The following is a 19270-nucleotide window of genomic DNA, read 5'->3' as shown; positions in this document are numbered from 1 at the left end:
CGTGAACAGAGAGCAAGTGAGGGATGGAGGGTGTGAATTTACATGGGAAAACTTACTTATGGGGAAAATTATTATCTGCTTACTGTGTTGAAGTAATAGAAGGAGAGAGAAATAAGACTGACTTTTCTATATAGTAAGTGTCAAACATTAACCATAGTCCACATCTCTTCCTTATGAGCAGGTTCGGAGAGTACCAGGTTCCAGTGGCCGTCTTCATAAGACAGAAGATGGTGGCTGGGAGTGGAGTGATGATGAATTTGATGAAGAAAGTGAGGAAGGGAAAGCAGCAATTTCACAACTCAGGGTAAGTTTGGTTAAACTATGTGCCTTAGTGAGAGCTCTGTCTTTTTGTCTGAAGCCTCTGAGATAATACTGTATTCTGTGGTTCAGTTCAGATTAACCAGCTGAAATATAAAAAATACAAATGTTAGTGACAGAATATTTTGAACAACTTACTAACAACAAGAGCCCAAGTAATTCTGCGTGAAAAAGGGAACTGGCAAATCTGTTTGACTATGATAATATTTACGATATATAAAAATGACTTAAATTGAGAGATGAAAACTATAATGTCTGAGATGACTATACACTGGATAGGATTAACGGCTGGTTAGACATTGCAGAAGAAAAAACTGTTGAACTTGAAAGGCTGACAATTGAAATTTTGTCCCTGAAGTCTGCTAACCTTCTGCCTGAAGAGAAACAGTGCACCTCTTCTTCATTTGGTATATCCTGCATGGTGTATGTGTGTGTTAGTTTTTGCTAGAAGCAGTAAGGACAAGGGTCTTGTGGTTTTAATTCAACACTCTTGCATAAAGTTAATGCCTCAAGCTGATTGTCAAGATTCATTCCCAAGAATAGAAATGTGTATAGGAAATATTTGAGTCATCATAGCCTTGACTGCTCAGAACCTTCTGATGGAATGAGAAGTGAGTAAGTGGTATCTCTGCCTGCTCTTAGGATCTGCTCTGTGACAGCACTTGTGACTCTTGCTGGTCAACATTGAATATTACTCTTCAGCAGAACTAAGCTTGCAAAGTACTTTGCCAATGAAAATTTGCAAAAATTTTATTAAGCTCCCTCAAAAGATAACAAATGTAAACATTCATTTGAATATGATTGTGAGGATTTTCGTTTATAGGTGTGAGACCGTGGCATCCTTTCTCCCTTACTTTTTCATATGATTCTTCTTTGCATTGATATTCTCTTGTATTGTTACATTGAAGAGACCAGCAGAAGCTAGAGCAACGTGAACCTTGTTCTAGCTTCCTGTGAAAGAGATGAGGATGCTCTTTGTCCTCTTGCCAACAAATACTATTTGGAATGATGAATTATAGCTTTTCAATGTCTGATTATTACTCCCTATCTATCTGCAAGAGAAATTTAGTTGCTTAAAATTTGGTAGTTCTGAAATACTTACAGTAGCTTTTTCATAACCTAATACAGTGGTATCTAAACAGCATAAAAATGATACACTTTGTTCACAGAATAAATAGCTTTCTAATTTTATTGTGTTATCCATTATTTCTCATGTAATCCTTATAGCCATCTTTGATACCATGAATTCTTTATTAGAAAGATAGTCTTTTAATACTAAGTTGAATTACATTAAAAGAATATACCATGATCAAGTGGGTAGGGTGTGAGGATGGTTCAGTATTAGGAAATCTTGTAATAGTAATAAGCTAAAGAAGAAAAAGAAATCGTATTCTTACTTTTATACATTTTGAAAAATCCTTTGACAGAATTCAGTACATATTTATAGGAAAGACTCTTGTGTAGATTCAGATTGCAATCTTTGTATCATTTTCCTTCTGCTGAAGCGCTCTCCTGAATATTTTTTGTGATGTGGGTCTGCTGGTAATTCACAAGGCATTCAGTAGAGTATAATATATTGCCCTAGACTGAACACTGCTCCTGACCCAACTCACAACTCATCAAGGCGGGATCCAAAAGGATTAAACTATTTCCAAGTAATTTTACTGTATTTCAGAACAAAGCTCAAGAAGATTTATAAAAATACAAAATTGCCAGCATGTAACAAGGTAAAATTCACAGTATCTGGCATCCAGTCAAAGATTACCAGGTATGCAGAGCGTCAGGTAAACAGTAACAGTGACCACACCTTATGCCCAGATCTTGGTTTCCAATGTCATAAAAGAATGAGGGCTCATTGGAGAAATGGCTGATTCCAGGGCTTATGCAGAGAAAATACAAGATGAACTTGGAATATCTTCTTTTGACTGAAAGAAAAGATTTTTTCATTTGAAAAAGTCATAGTAGTTGATCTTTGTGTATGATGTAAGGGAGTGTTCTTGCTTCACCGCTTTACATGCTGCTGTCCAGTTTTCCCAACACCATTTGCTGAAGAGACTGTCTTTATTCCATTGTATATTCTTGCCTCCTTTGTCGAAGATGAGTTGACCAAAAGTTTTTGGGTTCATTTCTGGGCTCTCTATTCTGTTCCTTTGGTCTATATATCTGTTTTTGTACCAATACCATGCTGTCTTGATGACTGCAGCTCTATAGTATTGTCTGGAGTCTGGGAGAGTTATTCCTCCAGTCTCTTTCTTTCTCTTCAGTAATGCTTTGGCAATTCTAGGTCTTTGATGGTTCCATTAAATTTTACTATGATTTGTTCTAGTTCTGTGAAATATGTCCTGGGTAATTTGATAGGGATTGCATTAAATCTGTAGATTGCCTTGGGCAGTCTGACCATTTTAGCAATATAGATTCTTCCAATCCAAGAGCAAGAGATAAAAGCAAGGGTAAACAAATGGGACCTAATGAAACTTAGAAGCTTCTGCACAGCAAAGGAAACCATAAGTAAAACAAAAAGACAACCTACGGAATGGGAGAAAATTTTTGCAAATGAAACTGACAAAGGCTTGATCTCCAGAATATATAAGCAGCTCATACAGCTTAATAAGAAACAACCAAACAACCCAATCCAAAAATGGGCAAAAGACCTAAACAAGCAGTTCTTCAAGGAAGACATACAAATGATCAATAGGCACATGAAAAAATGCTCCATATCACTAATTATCAAAGAAATGCAAATCAAAACTACAGTGAGGTTTCACCTGACACCAGTCAGAATGGCCATCATTCAAAAATCCACGAATGACAAATGCTGGAGAGGCTGTGGAGAAATGGGAACCCTCCTGCGCTGCTGGTGGGAATGCAGTTTGGTGCAGCCACTGTGGAAAACAGTATGGAGATTCCTCAAAAGACTAGGAATGGACTTACTGTATGACCCAGGAATCCCGCTCCTGGGCTTATATCCAGAAGGAACCCTACTTCAGGATGACACCTGCACCCCAGTGTTCATAGCAGCACTATTTACAATAGCCAAGACATGGAAACAGCCTAAATGTCCATCAGCAGATGACTGGATAAAGAAGATGTGGTATATTTATACAATGGAATACTATTCAGCCATAAAAACCGACAACATAACGCCATTTGCAGCAACATGGATGCTCCTGGGGAATGTCATTCTAAGTGAAGTAAGCCAGAAAGAGAAAAAAAAATACCATATGAGATCGCTAAAAAAATCCATACCATATGTGGAGTCTAAAAAAACAAAAACCAAAAACAAACAAACAAAGCATAAATACAAAACAGAAACAGACTCATAGACATAGAATACAAACTTGTGGTTGCCAAGAGGGCAGTGGGTGGGAAGGGATAGACAGGATTTCAAAATGTAGAATAGATAAACAAGATTATACTGTGTAGCACAGGGAAATATACACAAGATCTTATGGTAGCTCACAGAGAAAAAAATGTGACAATGAATAGATATATGTTCATGTATAACTGAAAAATTGTGCTTTAACTGGAATTTGACACAACATTGTAAAATGATTATACATCAATAAAAAATTTTTAAAAAATAACAGAGGAAAAGTCATAATAACATAAGAGCCAGGTTGAAGGAGTTCCCACTGACTAAATTAGGGACAATTTAACCATCAAAATCAGTAAGTGTAGTAATAAATTATAAATCATTTAAAAATAGGAATTTATGAGTCCTTACCAATAAAAAATAGATAAGTAAATGAGGGGAAAGGGATTGTTTTTTATTACAGTAAACTGCCAGGGCTGAGTGCGAATTCATCGTTTTACAGCCATCATAAAGCAGTTGTAAAGATTAGAGCAGGCAAGGATCATCAGTGGGTGCTAAATATATGGGAAGGTTTTGATGAGCAAGATATTTACATAGTCTTAAAATGTCTCCCCATAGATTGCCTATTATTTGCAAGGGAAAAAATAGCTACTTTATACCCAAGAAATCGGAAAATGCTTTGACTAGATGATTGAGATTAACATCACTAGTGAGGGGCAGAGGAATCTGTAATTCCCTAAGATATGATACCATAGGACAGATTCATCACTTTGTAGGATGCATTTAAGTCTAAAACACGAGGAAACATCAGACAGTCCACAGGTTAGGAACATTCTAGTCAAATTGAGAGTGCGTAGTAGGCCACGGGAGTGATTATGTGTCAGGGAAACCTGGAGAGACATGACTGCCTGCAGTCTGTGATCCTGGATGGCGTTGTGTATCAGAACAACAGGGGCTCCAAAGGGTATGTATAGCAGGTCGTTGGAAAAATTGGATTATAGATGATAAAGTAGATGACAGTACTGAGCTGTGAAATTTACTGAAGCTGGTAACGTTAGTAGTGAGAAGCTATGTAGGAGAATATCCCCATTCCTAAGGATACACAGTGACTGTTCAGTGGTAAACAGCGATGGTACATGCAGCTAATGCTCAAATGGTGCAGGAGTGTTAAAACATATATTTAAAAAGAGAGAAAGTGAGCACTAAATAATAAAAGCACATGAGGAAAAATATTAATAATGGATGAATCCAGGTAAAGGGTATATTGTTCTTATTCTAACAACTTTTCTGAAACTATTTCCAAATAAAAATTTTTTAAAAAAGGTTTTGTGTTGGCCATACACTTGCTGTGATACATTGGCTCTTGCCTGAAGCTTGATTCTAGCTAATAAAATGGTAATGAAAATTTAAAAAACCTAAACTGATCCTATAAGAAGTCTAAATTCATACTTTGTAGAATTTGCTGTAAGTTGTTATTTGGTTAGAGACATGTTTTTTGTATTCTCCAGTGCCTGTATCCAGAATTACTACAAACTTATGATTTACTAAATCAGTTTAGCTTAAATTTTCATGTGGCAGGTTATAATTGGTATTTCAATTTTGGCTCAAGAGTTTTCTTAATTAATGCCCATAATCAGAATTACTCTGCTGTGAGAATGTGTTGGATAATTAGCTTGAATGTTTACATTTGGTTTGAAGTGTTATGCACATAATGTGTTCATCATTATGCAAAAGAATTGTACTTTGAAGAATGTGATCTTCCTGCTACCTGAGAACTCAGTTCCATTATGTTTGCTTGTAAACCTTAAGTTCTGCACTCTAAATACGTAAGTACATTGATGCATTACAGGGTAGCCGGGCAAAGACTGCAGTAGTATCCTGATAGTTTCCTTTTTCCAAAAAACTCTCACTACAGTTACCGATGAGTTAATTATGGATCAGAATGAAGTAGAGCTGACTTTCATTTCAGCATTCCGGGCAGTTTGGAACTGACTACAAGTAACTTGAGGTTTCATTTAACAAGCCTCTTTTTTTTTTTTCTTCTTTTAGTCTCCCAGAGTGAAAGAATCATTAACAAATTCTGAGGTAAGTAGTTGTGATTATTAAATCATTAAAGTGTATGTGCTTTTGTTTTGTTTTAGTTTTAATGTTATGTATATTTTTTGTTTATACCAGTCAAATTTTATTAGAGATCTCAATTCTGAGTTTCTTTTTCAGTACTTTTAGTTGTTTTTTTTTTTCCGGGGGGGGGGGGTAATTATGTTTGTTTGTTTGTTTATCTATTTTTAGAGGAGGCACTGGGGATTGAACCCAGGACCCTGTGCATGCCGAGCATGCGCTCTACCACTTGAGCTATACCCTCCCCCTCAATTCTGAGTTTGAATGGACCTTTGCAGTAAATTGGTGGTGCCACCGCACTCAAAAGTTGGCCTAAGGACCCAGACTGTGTTCTTCCTTGCTTGCTTGACTTCATGAACTACTTTTTTGTCTTGGGCTGCTTAAAGTGGAACATAGTCTTTTTGTATTAATTTCCCAGGGAATTTGTCATATGCCACCTTTCCTCTTTGGACTTTTTTCCTCAGCCTCTTCTCTAGTCACATGGATCCCGTTGTCTGTAGTTCCTGCCTTGGGGTGATAGGGAGGCCTACTAGACAGACTCCTGTTAGTCTGGCCTGCCTCGTGCTCAGTACCTGAAGCAAAGAATCATTTCACGGGTTCTTAGTATTTGGTTTAACTGGCACACATCTTGCTCTCAAACCTGTTTGTTCTTGCCACATGCTTAAAAGTAACTTTTTTCCACTTCATTTGTGTACATGGTATACAGTTTGTATACACAATTATGTTTTAAGACTGAAAATAAATACTGCTGTACCTCAACTTATTAACAGGCCAATATCTGACAACTTACATTAGAACTTCTGTTCACAAAGATTTCTGGCTCTTCTTGATACTTGGTAGACTTGCATTTTTTCTGCCCCTTAAATTGCACACGGCCATGGCAGTTACGTTGACTAGTAACATGTGAGCAGAAGAGCCACTTTGTGATTCCCTAGGTTCCCTTGCCCCTGCCATCTTGATCTGCATCCCTGAATGAGGATGGTACCAAACTTAGCCTCTGCTGGCCAGAGATAGACTTGAAGTGTATCCAGGAAGTAACTTTTGTATCACCTCACACCTGTCAGAATGGCTCTTATCAAAAAGACAATTAACAAGTGTTGGCAAGATGAAGAGAAAAGAGAAGCCTTGTGCACTGTCAGTAGGAGTGTAAATGGGTGCAGCCACTGTGGAAAACAGTATGGTGGTTTCTCAAAAAATTAAAGCTAGAGCTACCAAATATCCAGCAATTCCACTTCTGGGTATTTTTCTGAAGAAAACAGAAACATGAATTCAAAATAACATATGTACCCCTGTGTTCATTGTAGCATTATTTACAAGAACCAAGGTATGGAAGCAACCTAAGTGTCCATTGGTAGATGATTGGATAAAGAAGATGTGGTGTATATATGCAATGGAATGTTGCTCAGTCATAAAAAAAGAATGAAATATTGCCATTTGTGACATGGGTGGACCCTAGAGGACATTACACTAAGTGAAATAAGTCAGAGAAAGACAAACACTATATGATGTCACTTATACGTGAAATCTAAAAAAACCCAAACAAACAAACGTAATACAACAGGAGCAGACTCACAGATACAGAGAACAAACTGGTGGTTGCCGTAGAGGAGGCACGTATGGGGAATGAGTGAAGTAGGCAGGGGAGATGAGGAGGTGCAAACTTCCAGTTATAAAATAAGTCAGTCAGGAGTTAACTGCAGATGGGCAAGAGGGAAATTTGTCAGTCGATGGAAGTGTTCTACAAATGGATTGTAGTGATGTTTACACTGGTGTAAATTTTCTAAAAACTTGGGAGTTGTATACTTACAGTCGGTGGATTTAGTGGGACATAAATTACGCCTCCAAAAGTTCCTCAAAATAAAAAAGCATAGAAATTGACTTCCACTTGAAATAGGTGTATTCAGGGATGTGGAGGTAGGCCAGTCCACTGCACAAGAACTATACTTTGAAAATATCACCCTGTGTGGCCCTGATTGCCTGTCAGTAGATCTGCCTCCCTTTGCAGAGCTGTGTGTGTGTTTTTGTTACAGCTGTTTTCGACAACTGATCCTGTGGGTACTTTACTCCAAGTTCCAGAACAGATTTCTGCTCATCTACCTCAGCCAGCTGGGCAGATGCCTGCACAGCCAACTCAAGTCTCTCTCCCGCCCACCACGGAGCCAGCAAAACCAGCTCAGGTAAAGCAGGGATACTCTTCCGTGCAGACGAAGAAAGCATAGGTCGGTGTGGAACACCACCTCATGTAATACAGTTGATGTCCTGGTAAATTTTGAAACAAGTTAGAAATTCTGTTTTCACAGTTTGAAATGTATGCAGATAAGAGAGTTTGACAAGGATCACACAGGTTTTTAAGCAAGAAAATAAGTTAACGATGGAAATACTCCCAACATCAAAAGTTTTGGGGGGTAATTTCTTGTCACCTTCACTTCATTTAACCTTTTCTTCACCCAAGCTTTCCATTTCTGCCAATCATGTGGGAAAAGATACAGCTGTCTTATGAAAACTGATGGAAGGATCGGGTTCGTTTTATAAATAATGTATATCCTCCAGTAAGCAAGGGACAGCTATACAGTTTTCAGAGATGGTTAGTGTAGCCATTAAAAGACCCGGCACCTCCAGGGGGTGGATTCCTGAGGGGCAGTTTAGACCCGCCTGATGTGTTGCCGTGTGATACACTGGCAGAGTTTTTAAAGGGAAAGATGCAGCTTCATGCACTTCACCCCTATAGAGGGGAGCAGGGGTCTGAAAAATATAGACTGTAAATGTGGCCGTGCGTGGAATTCCATGTGGGTCTGAGAGTTCTCTTCCTGACTGTGTTTGACTCAGGCTGACATTCAGCTCTTGTTGCTGCCTTGGAGGGCATGTCCTCCCATGGCAGAGGTGTCCTAGGCACGAGGATGGCCGCACCTGGAGATGAAGAAAATTGCTACCAAGTGGATGAGTCCTCTGCAAGTGAACATTAGTCACCTCCGCGCTTAATAGTCCAGTCAATGACTTTATACCTTTCAATGCTTTTTAGGCTCTGTCTTCAGGAGCAAGTTCACAAGAAACCAAGATCCCCATTAGTCTAGTACTAAGATTACGGTGAGTAGACATGTTGTCGTTGCTGTTTTCTAAATACTCTGAATATGCTGATTTCTCTTTGAAAGTTACTCCTTCTAGTAGCACGTGCCTGAGAGTAACTGGATAGGACCATGTGGCTCCCAGCATCGAGTGCTCTTTGCTGGCAGGTGTATTGTTTTCCTTGGAGACAGTAGCAGTGGTGTGAGGACCTGAGTTACTGCTGACTCATGCCTCCGTCCACGTGTGAATTCCTAGTCATCCTCTCAGCATGACCATAATTAAAGATGGAGGCACCAAGACCTGTTTTGGGAATGTTTGGGTGTTAGCACTAGGAGTGATAAAATTATGCCATGAATGTGAAGAAAGCAGATTTGCTTACCTTTTCTTGAAAGAAGCCTGCTCTGTGTACCTGAACTCAGATAGTTCTGAATGAATACAGTGTCTTGGTAATCTCATCCTATTGATTATTTGTTTATTGATATTGAGGTACAGTCAGTTACAGTGTGTCAGTTTCTGGTGTACAGCACAATGTTCTAGTCATGCATATACATACATAATATTTGTTTTCATATTTTTTTTCATTGAAGGTTACTACAAGATATTGAATATAGTCCCCTGTGCTATACAGAAGAAATTTTTTTTCTATTTTAATTGTTTGTAAAGAATACCACTTATTTCTCTTAAAATTTTTGTTTCAAAATCCTATAGTAGTTAATAGAGAGTATAAAAATTCTATTTGACATGTGCTTCAGGAAGGGGAGAGGATACTCATAAGTGATGTAGTTAGCTTTTTGAGAGGATGGTATTTTGGTGGACTGGGTTCTAGACTTGTTTGTGAAAGAGGAGGCTAGATTCTTGTTCTCAGTGACGAAAACTTTGAAGTTAAATGACTGGACATGAAGTCCAGTTTCACATACTGTCTTTGAAGGTGTTTATGCTTGGCATGAAAGTCGCATCACTAAAGTGATACTGAACACTTGGTCTTAATTTTATTCCACTTTCAGAAAGAATAATTTGAACAGTTAAGTATTAAGCAGACTGTACAGCACTCTTAGCTATTATGGAAAGATACAGAGAAAATGAAATGAAACAATCCAGTCTGTGTTGGAAGTTGATTTGTATTATGTGCTTATCACAGTAAAAAACAAGTTTCAGCAGACATGCAGAAGTGTAAGTCCGTGTAGGCAAGTGCACAGAGAAGGCAGTATGAGGGGAAGAAAATCACTGTGGGGCAGGTTGTGTTGGATTTGGGTAGCTGTAGTTTAAGCACAGTTGCAGTAACATCCTCAAGTGTGTGTCAGACCTCAGCCCTCTGAATTGTTTTGATAAAATGGATTGGGGTGCTAAGTGATCAGGCACGGCTGTCTTTAGGCACAATATTCTGATTTCTCCATCTTTAACCAGAGCCTCCAGGGAGCTTGGTTAATCTCAGTACTTGGTGTGGTGAGTGATCGCCATTACTGTCCTCACCAGTCACACGTTTGACTCTCTGGAGTCACATATTAACTCTGCTGCCAGGGTGGGCCCAATTCCTTGCCGCATCTTCTCTGCCTGCCCAGATCCTACTGACCCATTAAGTCCTACCTAAAAACACTACTTGTAAAGTTTTTCCCTCATTATCCCAATCTGTGTATTCTTTCTCTTCTGAGCCCCTGTGGAATTGGGGGAGCACTGTGTATTTCATTCTGTGAGTCTGCCCAGACTGATCAGCAGCGGTGGGCAAGGCCCTGTCCGAGGTGTAGGGGCCGGGGGGTTAGGCGTGGGGATAGAGTGGAAAGGGCATCCTGTATCATTTAATCACACCTCCCTGTGCTCATGCAGATTTTCCTCTTAGTTTCATATGATTGTCTCATTGGGAATAAGGATGGGGGTGGGCATGTATTGTATTGATCAAGGAAGGACATGAATTAAAAGGGTGACAAGACAGTTAGGTGGTCACTTTGAGCTGTTAGCTCTGAGCCTTCAGTGTGAACTCATTGGGACAAACTGTATGATCTATAGGAACAGGAAGATCTTTCCTAACATATGTAGGCAGTGTCTGTATGCATAACTCAGAAATTTATTTTATACATTTTGTTTTCTTTTATAGGAATTCAAAAAAAGAATTAAATGATATTCGATTTGAATTTACTCCTGGGAGAGGTGAGGCAAAATACTGAGAACAAAATAACTTCTCATTTATCATTTAAGGAAACATGTGAAGTTTCTGTCCTTTAGCTATATTTTGCTCTTAAAGGGTGATAAAAAATGTTCCTGGTTTAAAGGTTTTGGGGGGCATATGAATAAAACTAAAATGCAATTTATTTACTGTCACCTCATTTAGGAAACCATGTATAATACAAACAGCACTGAATATAGCTCTAATTTACTGCTTACTTACTATACAACAGGCGTTGTGTTAAGCAGTATCTCATTGAATTCTCAGAACAGCTCCCTAAGGAGAGACTATTATCCCCATTGCATAGATAATGAAATCAAGGCTTAGAGTGAAGTAACTGGTTACAATTCACACAGCTGAGAAGAGGTGTAGCTGCAATTCAAACTCAGATCCGTTGGCGTGCAGAGTTCCTGCTCTTGTTACTGAACATGATTGTCCTCCATTGACAGGAACGAAACAAGGCTTCCAGTCTCCTCCCCTCCCAGGCTGAAGCCACGCCCTGCCACGCTTAGTTTCTGGCCATGAACTTCTCCCTGGGACAAGGCTTGTTTTCTTCCTTGCCTTTGTTACTCAGGACTCGTATTAGGGAAGTGGCCCACAGCCACTGTGTGCCACGCTTACTCCTCTGCTCTCTCAGCATCATGAGCGACTAACTCTCAGATGCCTCTGTGTACAGAGGTGTACCTGTTTTTTTAAAGCCAGGCCGAGTCACATTTTAAGGTACTAATTCAAATCACTAATCATCTGCACAAATATGCACACATCGCCTCCCGAGAGGTCCTCCTGTTCCATCTGAGGGGCTCGGTGTTCAGCCCTCTGGAAGCATTGGGTTGGAGGGGAGGTTAATCAATGGTACTGTGCCCTCATCTTTCTAGTTACTAGTTATGTACCTATTGCTCAGATTGTACAATCTGGAATAACTAGATAGGAAGGAAAGCCCACCAGAATAAAAAAGAAAATTATTTTAGCAAAAAAACTTGGAAGTGTGATCCCAAAAGAGAGAGATTATAGTTTGTTCTCTCAAGATTTAATTGAGCCAGTTGTTCTGTTTCATTAGCCTCGGGGGTGATACACTCTCATCATCGTGTCTCAGGGCTCGTGGTGCTTGGGTCCAGGGTTGCCCTCAGAAAAGTAGTTTCCTCTGCAGCGTCCCTGTCAGGTGCTCTTCCGACAGCAGCCAGAACCCATCTAAATTACGCCATCAATGTGAAGTTATCTTTATATTGAGCTAATATTTGCCATTTGGTTGATATAAGTTCTTCCCTCAGACCAGACCTGTGAGAGTCTGTCCCTCACTTGAGATAATCCTGGTGGTAAAAACCTTGGTGTGGGAGGAAGACCCTACTTGCCATGTTCGTTCTGTGAAGTTAGCAGCTGGTTTCGGTCTGGCTGTGCTAGCACCTGCTCTGGAAGTTGTTAGCAGGGACGTGCGTGCACAAGAACTGGAGTGCCTTTTTCTTTGTCCTTGCAGATACAGCAGAGGGTGTCTCTCAGGAACTCATCTCCGCTGGCCTCGTCGATGGAAGGGATTTAGTAATAGGTAACTACTTTGTGTTCTGCCTTTGTGCCCCCATGTCGCTGCCTGTAGACTTAGGGTCTAGGAAACCAGGCTTTGATTCCACTGGGTAGGTCTAATGGTTCTCGGCTTTGCTGAAATAACAGGTACTGGGGACAGTTTCTTATGGAAAAGAAAGTCACACTGCTGAGTTTGCTTTGTGACCCCCGAAGATAGTAAGTGAAACCTTACCCAGGTCTCTGGGAGACTCTGGTAGACATGATGACAAAAGTCACAAGTTAGAGTAAGCTTGGTCACATCTAATCCATTTTGGTGGATGAATTCAATCGTTCTGGAGCTAAGAGGTAAGCAAAAATCATTAGAGATTTAGTCCTTAAAAAAAAGCAGGAATGAAGAAAAGGCACAGTCAGACCACAGGTATGTATTACTGAAGGAAGAGGCCATTGTTTAAGGCAAGTTAGGGGAATTTTAAAGGGCCACAAAGTAAATAGCTTAGGCTTTGTGGACCATGTACAGTCTTTGTCCTTTTTAAACCATTTTGAGCTCACAGGCAGAAGCAGGCCAGAGGCTGTAGTTGGTCTATTCCCTGTCTAGGGCTTTCTAGCCCATGAATAGGAAATCATACCTCTTGAACCTGAGTATCTTTCCTAAGTTAATACAGCATCTTAAAGAATGTTAATTTGACAATGATTCAAGATTTATTTATGCCACTTGGAGATGAGTTTAAAAAAAAAACTTGCGTTTGGGGAGTGATTTATCTTTTTGCTTCCATTTTGATTGTACAGAGATCCTAAACTACCATTTAAGTTGTGAAAATAGGGTTGAAAGTGGATCTACTTAGCTTCTCATTACTTTCTCTGTTTGTATGATTACAGTGGCAGCTAATTTGCAGAAAATTGTGGAAGAACCCCAGTCAAATCGATCTGTCACTTTCAAACTGGTATTCGTCCCTTCCTCCTTGTTAAACCATCTCACTTGTTACACACCAGCCGCCTCTGCAGAGCAGCTTCTATATTCCCTGAGTGATGACGCTATTAAAATCTTTGGACTGTGCTCATTTACCCTCCCCAGCACCCTGGGCTGCTGTCTCCATTCAGTGGCCGCCCTTCCCCTCTCTCTCCCAGAAAGCCTCCCGCCCCAGGCCCTTGACTGTTTATTCTGAGAGAGACTGTTAGCCCATCTAATTCCACCTTTGTACTGAGAGTCCACCTTTTCTGGAAGAGACACCTTTATCTGCCTCCTGTTTGTATCCCAGGAACCTGATCCCACTGCCTTCCTTCCCATAGTCCCTGTATCAGTTTTAATTGCTACCTGCTGTTTTGTTTATAAATAGCCACAGCTTCTCATTTTGTTTGGTTCTCAGGCATCTGGTGTCGAAGGCTCGGATATTCCTGATGATGGTAAACTAATAGGATTTGCCCAGCTCAGCATCAGCTAAAACACAGCCCTGGAGGAGGCGGCCTAAGGAGATTCCACACATGCGTATCTCTGTTGCTTCTGTTGGCCTAAACCCACTACTGCCAAAGAACCCAGCAACAAACCTCCCAGCTAGGAGCTTTAGAGGTCTTCCTTTATGTTTTTTCTGCCATCCTTCCCCCTTTTTCCACAGGAAAAGAAAAGTTGGATCACCAGTGGCCAGCATCCGTTTAAAGAGTTCCATTAGTAAACTTACAGCACCTGTCCCCTGTCTCCATCTGAGAAGTGGCCTGTGTGCCTCAAGGCCCAGGAGGGAGACCTGTCAGCTCCTCTTGCCTTACTCCAGTGGTGGCGCTGGGTGGAGAGTAGCAGCTGTATCGGGCTTCCTCGTCTGGCTTGTCCTCCCACCCCTGACAGGACGCAGGCATCTCGGGATATCTCTTTACCACTGAAGTAGCAATTAAAAGTTGATTGTTCAGCTGGATCCCAGAGAATTTAGTGGTTTTTTTTGTTTTGGGGGTTTTTCTTTTTTTCGGTATCTGATATGAATTCTAGCAGCCTTTGTTAGGAAAAAGCACAGCCTCTATGGAGGCAGCCCAAACTGTGTTCTTGTTTTATTCACAATGTTTCTGAGCGTTTTGCTGAAGCTGCTCTCAGGCACCCCTCTTCATTGCTTCCTCCAGAAAGGGTTGCTCGCCTTAACTTCAGCTGGTGCAAAACATCTGACTGTAATCGAACTTCAACCATCGGATCCTTCAAAGTGGAACTTTGGACTGTTTTTAGAGAAAACATCAAGTAATGGCTTGTAAAAGAGAATCTTCCCAGCAGTGGTTTTTGAACAGGAAAAATCGTAACTCATATCATTGTGGAAGTATTTATTTTCATGTCTTAAAAAGTTGATTAAAAAAAACTGCTCCTTGATCCTCCCATGAAAATCAGTTTGGCTGGCCTCCAAGTCCTGAGCAAATGCAAGGCTGAGATTTCTGCAGCAATAAAGGAGGCTCACACTGGGCCGGAGAGGCCTGCCTTCTGCCCCTCTCCTGCACTGACCCTCTGGAGGGGGTCCACACTTCTGTGTGCTGAACCTGACCCAAGATGGAAAGTGAAACCACATGTGCCATGACTTTTAGGATCTATGAGTAGACAGTGCTCATTTGATTTTTTACAGAAATAACATAAATTATTCTTTAGGTTTAGGAAAGAGCACTCATAATGCAATATGTGAATCATCAGTGGGGTTGATTTTTTTTTTTTTCCTGCTGTTTCACAGTCAGCCTTTGTCTAATTGCAGATAGACCTAACAAATTTTGTAAATGGAAGGGATACTCAATCTGGCCTTACAACGACACACAAAGATGGGCTTTGGTCCCATTGAAAGGGGAGAGTTGCCTCTTACAGAATCACTCGAGTCCTTTCCAGCACTGTTGGTCCATGAATAACAAGATTGCTTTACCATTTTTCTCCCGGAGCATCTCTGAGAGCTTTCCCCACAATGGACTTGTTACAGCTTTTGTTTCATTCTGAGCTTGTAGTTTTAGTCATGGGCTTTCTTCGCTTGCCTGGATACAAAGGCACGTTGGAAAAGGGGTGGGTGTTGGAGAGGAAGGGAGGGGGTGGTTTGGGATGGGGCCTGGGAGGAAAGTAGATTAGAGGATCAGACACTAAAGTCCAAGGTCCCAGCAGGATTGGTAAGAGAAAGGAGCCTGCTGAGCCTGGAGCAAGAAAAGGAGATTGATCAGCTTGCTGGAAAAATTGTGTGTTTTTCTTTTCCTTTCTTCTTTCTTCCTTTGTTTTTTTAGAGGAGGGTTGCGGGAATAAGGACAGGAAGGTAGGAATAAGTTACAAAAAACAGGTCGTGCCTTTGGCACAAGACAAGGGGCTTACCTTAGAGTCTGTGTTTTGGTTTCAAATAAGCCCATCATCATCTACTTATTTATGAATCCAAAGGGTGGTGGCATCACTCTGTTCTACCTTTTATTTGGAGGTGGTTGGGAGCCCAGGCTGGGATTAAGCAGCAGCCCATCCCCCAATTCAGTTTCTCCAGCTGGCCATTACCTTTGAACTTCAGTGGGACAGGAAGGACAATGGAAGTGGGCTGGGGCTTTCTCTTTCTCTTCCAGTCATTTTTATGCCCTGCTGGGAATTAGGAGTCAGACACCACGCCCCAGGACAGTGTTATTTCTTCTGCATGATGTATGGTGGACTCCCTTTGCTGACTTGTGCAGTGATGCTGAAAAAAATGAGTGAACAGAAACTTCCCAGCTGGGACAGCAGGTGACCTGGTGAGCAACCTCATTCCCTCCCAGGAGTTCAGGATACACCTCTCCCTGAGTCCCAGGATCCCCTGGTCCCTGGGATAGGGACTAACTTAGCACAAGGTAATGTGTGCCAATGCTATTTGTGAAACATATGGTCTTTCTAAATGACTAATGGATTTGTTTGGGGTTTTTTGTTTAAGTTTTGAACCAAATCCTAGAGCCAGCTGATATTCTAATAATCTGGAGGAGAGAATAATGGTGTATCAAAAAATGGAGGTTCCTCCTGATGACGTATGCTAGATTATGGAAGATGTAAAATATTTCACTACCCCCCTCCTTTTTTTTTGTTGTTTTGACTTTATACTTTTCTGCATGTTTCATTAATTTTTAATCAATAAAGAATAAATTGTCTTTGGTTGTGTAAGGATTCTTTGGCTGTTGGTGGGAGCAGTGGGAAGTGGGTCAGGAAGTCACCAGTATAAGTTTTCATGCCAGTAGGGAAACATCAAGGTGCACATTAACATTTAAAAAAAAGTATGTATTAATCTACGAATTACCTGGAGCAGCTTCAAACCGTTGTACAAATGGGGAAGCTCCCCAAAGGGAGGGAGAGCTGCCCAAGGAATGTGACTAGGGTGGAATGAGGAGCACCTTGCACTGAGCTTTTCTGTTGAATTCTGCTCATGCTGTTGGGTGGGGGAAAGGTGCCAGAGCCAAGCCCTGCGGAGTCCCTTTAGGAAAGTTCAGAGCAAGGCTGAGCTTGTTCCCATTTGGCTTTGATAATTGAAATGGTGAGGTTTGATGTAAGATTCTGGGTCCCTCTCTTCTGTATTCCTCCACCTCCTGGATAAGAAATCCCTGATCAGTAACTCCTTCTCAACAGAAAATGGTCTTTGAGCTGTGATAGGACTGCTTGTGGGTGGGTGCTAGTAATTCAGGGCGCAGGTCCTAGGACCTTGGAGTTGACAGCATCAGAGCTGATTGAATTTGCTTTTCAGATAAGCAGGTTTTAAAAGTGGATTCTGACTATTGTGGGGACAGAGAGGAGGTGCTTCCTACTGAAAAGTGACTGTGGTGGCAGTGGAGGGCAGTGGGGTTGGGGCAAGAGTAAACAGCCTCTCCACTTGGCGTTATCTCTAGCAAGACCAGATTTGTCCAGGGGCCAGATTACTCACCTCTGCTTATTCATAGTAGCAGTGTTCAGTGTGACAGTTGGATTCCTCCTGGGGGGTCAGCTCACATTTTTTGTTTTTGTTTACAATAAATTTTATTTTTTAGAGCAATTTTAGTTTCACAGCAAAATTGAACAGAAAGTACACGTATATCTCCTGACATACACAGCCTCTCCCACTGTCAACGTCCTGCACCAGAGGGTACATTTGTTATGATCGATAAACGGACATGGCCCTTCATTATCACCCAAAGTCCATAGTTTACGTTCGGGTTCACTCTTGCTGTTGTAAACATTCTACGGGCTTAGACAGTGCATAATGGTACGTACCCATCATTATGGTTTCACACAGAATGATCTCACTGCCTTAAAATCCTCTGTGCTCTGCCTGTTCATCCCTCCTACCCCTCTAGTCCCTGGCAACCACTGATCTTTTTAGTGTCTCCAAAGTTTTGGCTTTTTCCAGAATGTCATACGGTTAGGATCATACAATATGTATCCTTTTCAGAATAGCTTCTTTCACATAGTAATACGCATTTACTATGTCTCCATGTCTTTTTGTGCCTTGATAGCGCATGTCTTCTTAGCTCTGAGTAATACTCCACATCTGAATGTACCACAGTTTATTAATCCATTTGCCTACTGGCTGCTTCTAAGTTTTGACAGTTATGAATAAAGCTGCTATAAGCATCTGTGTGTGGATGTTTGTGTGGCTATGAGTTTCCACTTCTTTGGGTAAATACCAAGGAGCCCAGTGGCAGATTGTACGGTAAATAGGTCAAGCTTTTTAAGAAAACAGGTGTCTTCCAAAACGGCTGTGCCATTTTGCATTCCCACCAGTGAATGAGAGTCCCTGTTGCTCCACATGCTCACTAGTTCTTGGTGGTGTCAGTGCTTTACATTTTGACCATTCTAGTAAGTGTGTGGTGGTATCTCGTTTTAATTTGCTATTCCCTAATGACAGTATGTTGAGAATTTGTTCATATGCTTGTTTATTCATGTGCTTGTCTGTATGTATTTTTCCGAGGTGTCTGTTCATGTGTTTTGCCCATTTTTAATCATGTCTGCTCTCTCATTGTTGACTGTGAAGTGTTCTTTGTGTACAGGCAGCCTCTTACTGCACTTCTCTATTATGCTTTGCTGCTTTTTTTTTTTTTTTAACAGATTGAAGGTTTGTGGCAACCCTGTGTTGTCAGGTGATGGTTAGCATTTTTCAGTAATAAAGTACTTTTAAATTAAGGTATGTACATGGTTTTTTTTTTAGACATAATACTACCACACATTTAAGAGACTACAGTATAGTTAAAAAATAACTTTTATATGCACTAGGAACAACCACCAAAAAACTCACTTTTTTGTGAATCTCACTCTATTGCAGTGGTCTGGGACTGAATCCACAGACTCTCTGAGGTATACCTGTATTTTGGAAAACAGTCCTTTATCAGACATGTCTTGTGCAAATGCTTTCTCCCAGTCTGTGACGTGTCTTCTGATTCTCTTTTTAACAGTGGTTTGCACACAGCAGAAAATTTTCATTTTATGAGTTACTTCTTTCATGGATCATGCCTTTGGTGCTGTATCTAAAAAGTCATCACTGAGTACCCAAGGTCATCTAGATGTTTGCCTATGTTATCCTGTAGGAGTTAGATAGTTTTGCATTTTCCATTGAGGTCTGTGAACCATTTTGAGTTAGCTTTTGTGAAGAGTTTAAAGTCTGTGTCTAGATTCTTTCCTTTCCTTTCCTTTCCTTTCCTTTCCTTTCCTTTCCTTTCCTTTCCTTTCCTTCCCTTTCCTTCCCTTTCCTTCCCTTTCCTTCCCTTTCCTTCCCTTTCCTTCCCTTTCCTTCCCTTTCCTTCCCTTTCCTTTCCTTTCCTTTTTTTGCCTGTGGGTGTCCAGTGGTTCCAGCACCGCTTGTTGAAGAGACTGTCATTTCTCCATT

General features: G+C 40.8%; 1 protein-coding gene across 2 annotated transcripts in view; it reads left to right on the top strand.

Annotated features, from left to right (window-relative positions):
• OXSR1 (oxidative stress responsive kinase 1) overlaps window positions 1–16571 on the top strand; it is a 72328-nt gene extending 55757 nt beyond the window's left edge. The window contains exons 11-18 of one of the 2 annotated variants that reach the window (XM_074345253.1): window positions 182–304; window positions 5681–5716; window positions 7780–7926; window positions 8769–8833; window positions 10902–10954; window positions 12442–12510; window positions 13362–13426; window positions 13850–16571. In XM_074345253.1, coding sequence (XP_074201354.1) covers window positions 182–304; window positions 5681–5716; window positions 7780–7926; window positions 8769–8833; window positions 10902–10954; window positions 12442–12510; window positions 13362–13426; window positions 13850–13924 — 633 coding nt within the window. In that variant the 3' untranslated portion in view covers window positions 13925–16571. Of the gene's footprint in view, window positions 1–181; window positions 305–5680; window positions 5717–7779; window positions 7927–8768; window positions 8834–10901; window positions 10955–12441; window positions 12511–13361 lie in introns of both variants that reach the window. The other variant, XM_074345252.1, reaches the window with a different exon arrangement.
• Window positions 16572–19270: the final 2699 nt, after the last annotated feature.

The sequence above is a fragment of the Camelus bactrianus genome, chromosome 17, assembly GCF_048773025.1.
Source record: "Camelus bactrianus isolate YW-2024 breed Bactrian camel chromosome 17, ASM4877302v1, whole genome shotgun sequence".
Taxonomy (NCBI): Eukaryota; Metazoa; Chordata; class Mammalia; order Artiodactyla; family Camelidae; genus Camelus; species Camelus bactrianus.
The sequence above is the reverse complement of the archived record's forward strand: the minus strand, read 5'-3'. Positions and strand labels throughout refer to the sequence as shown.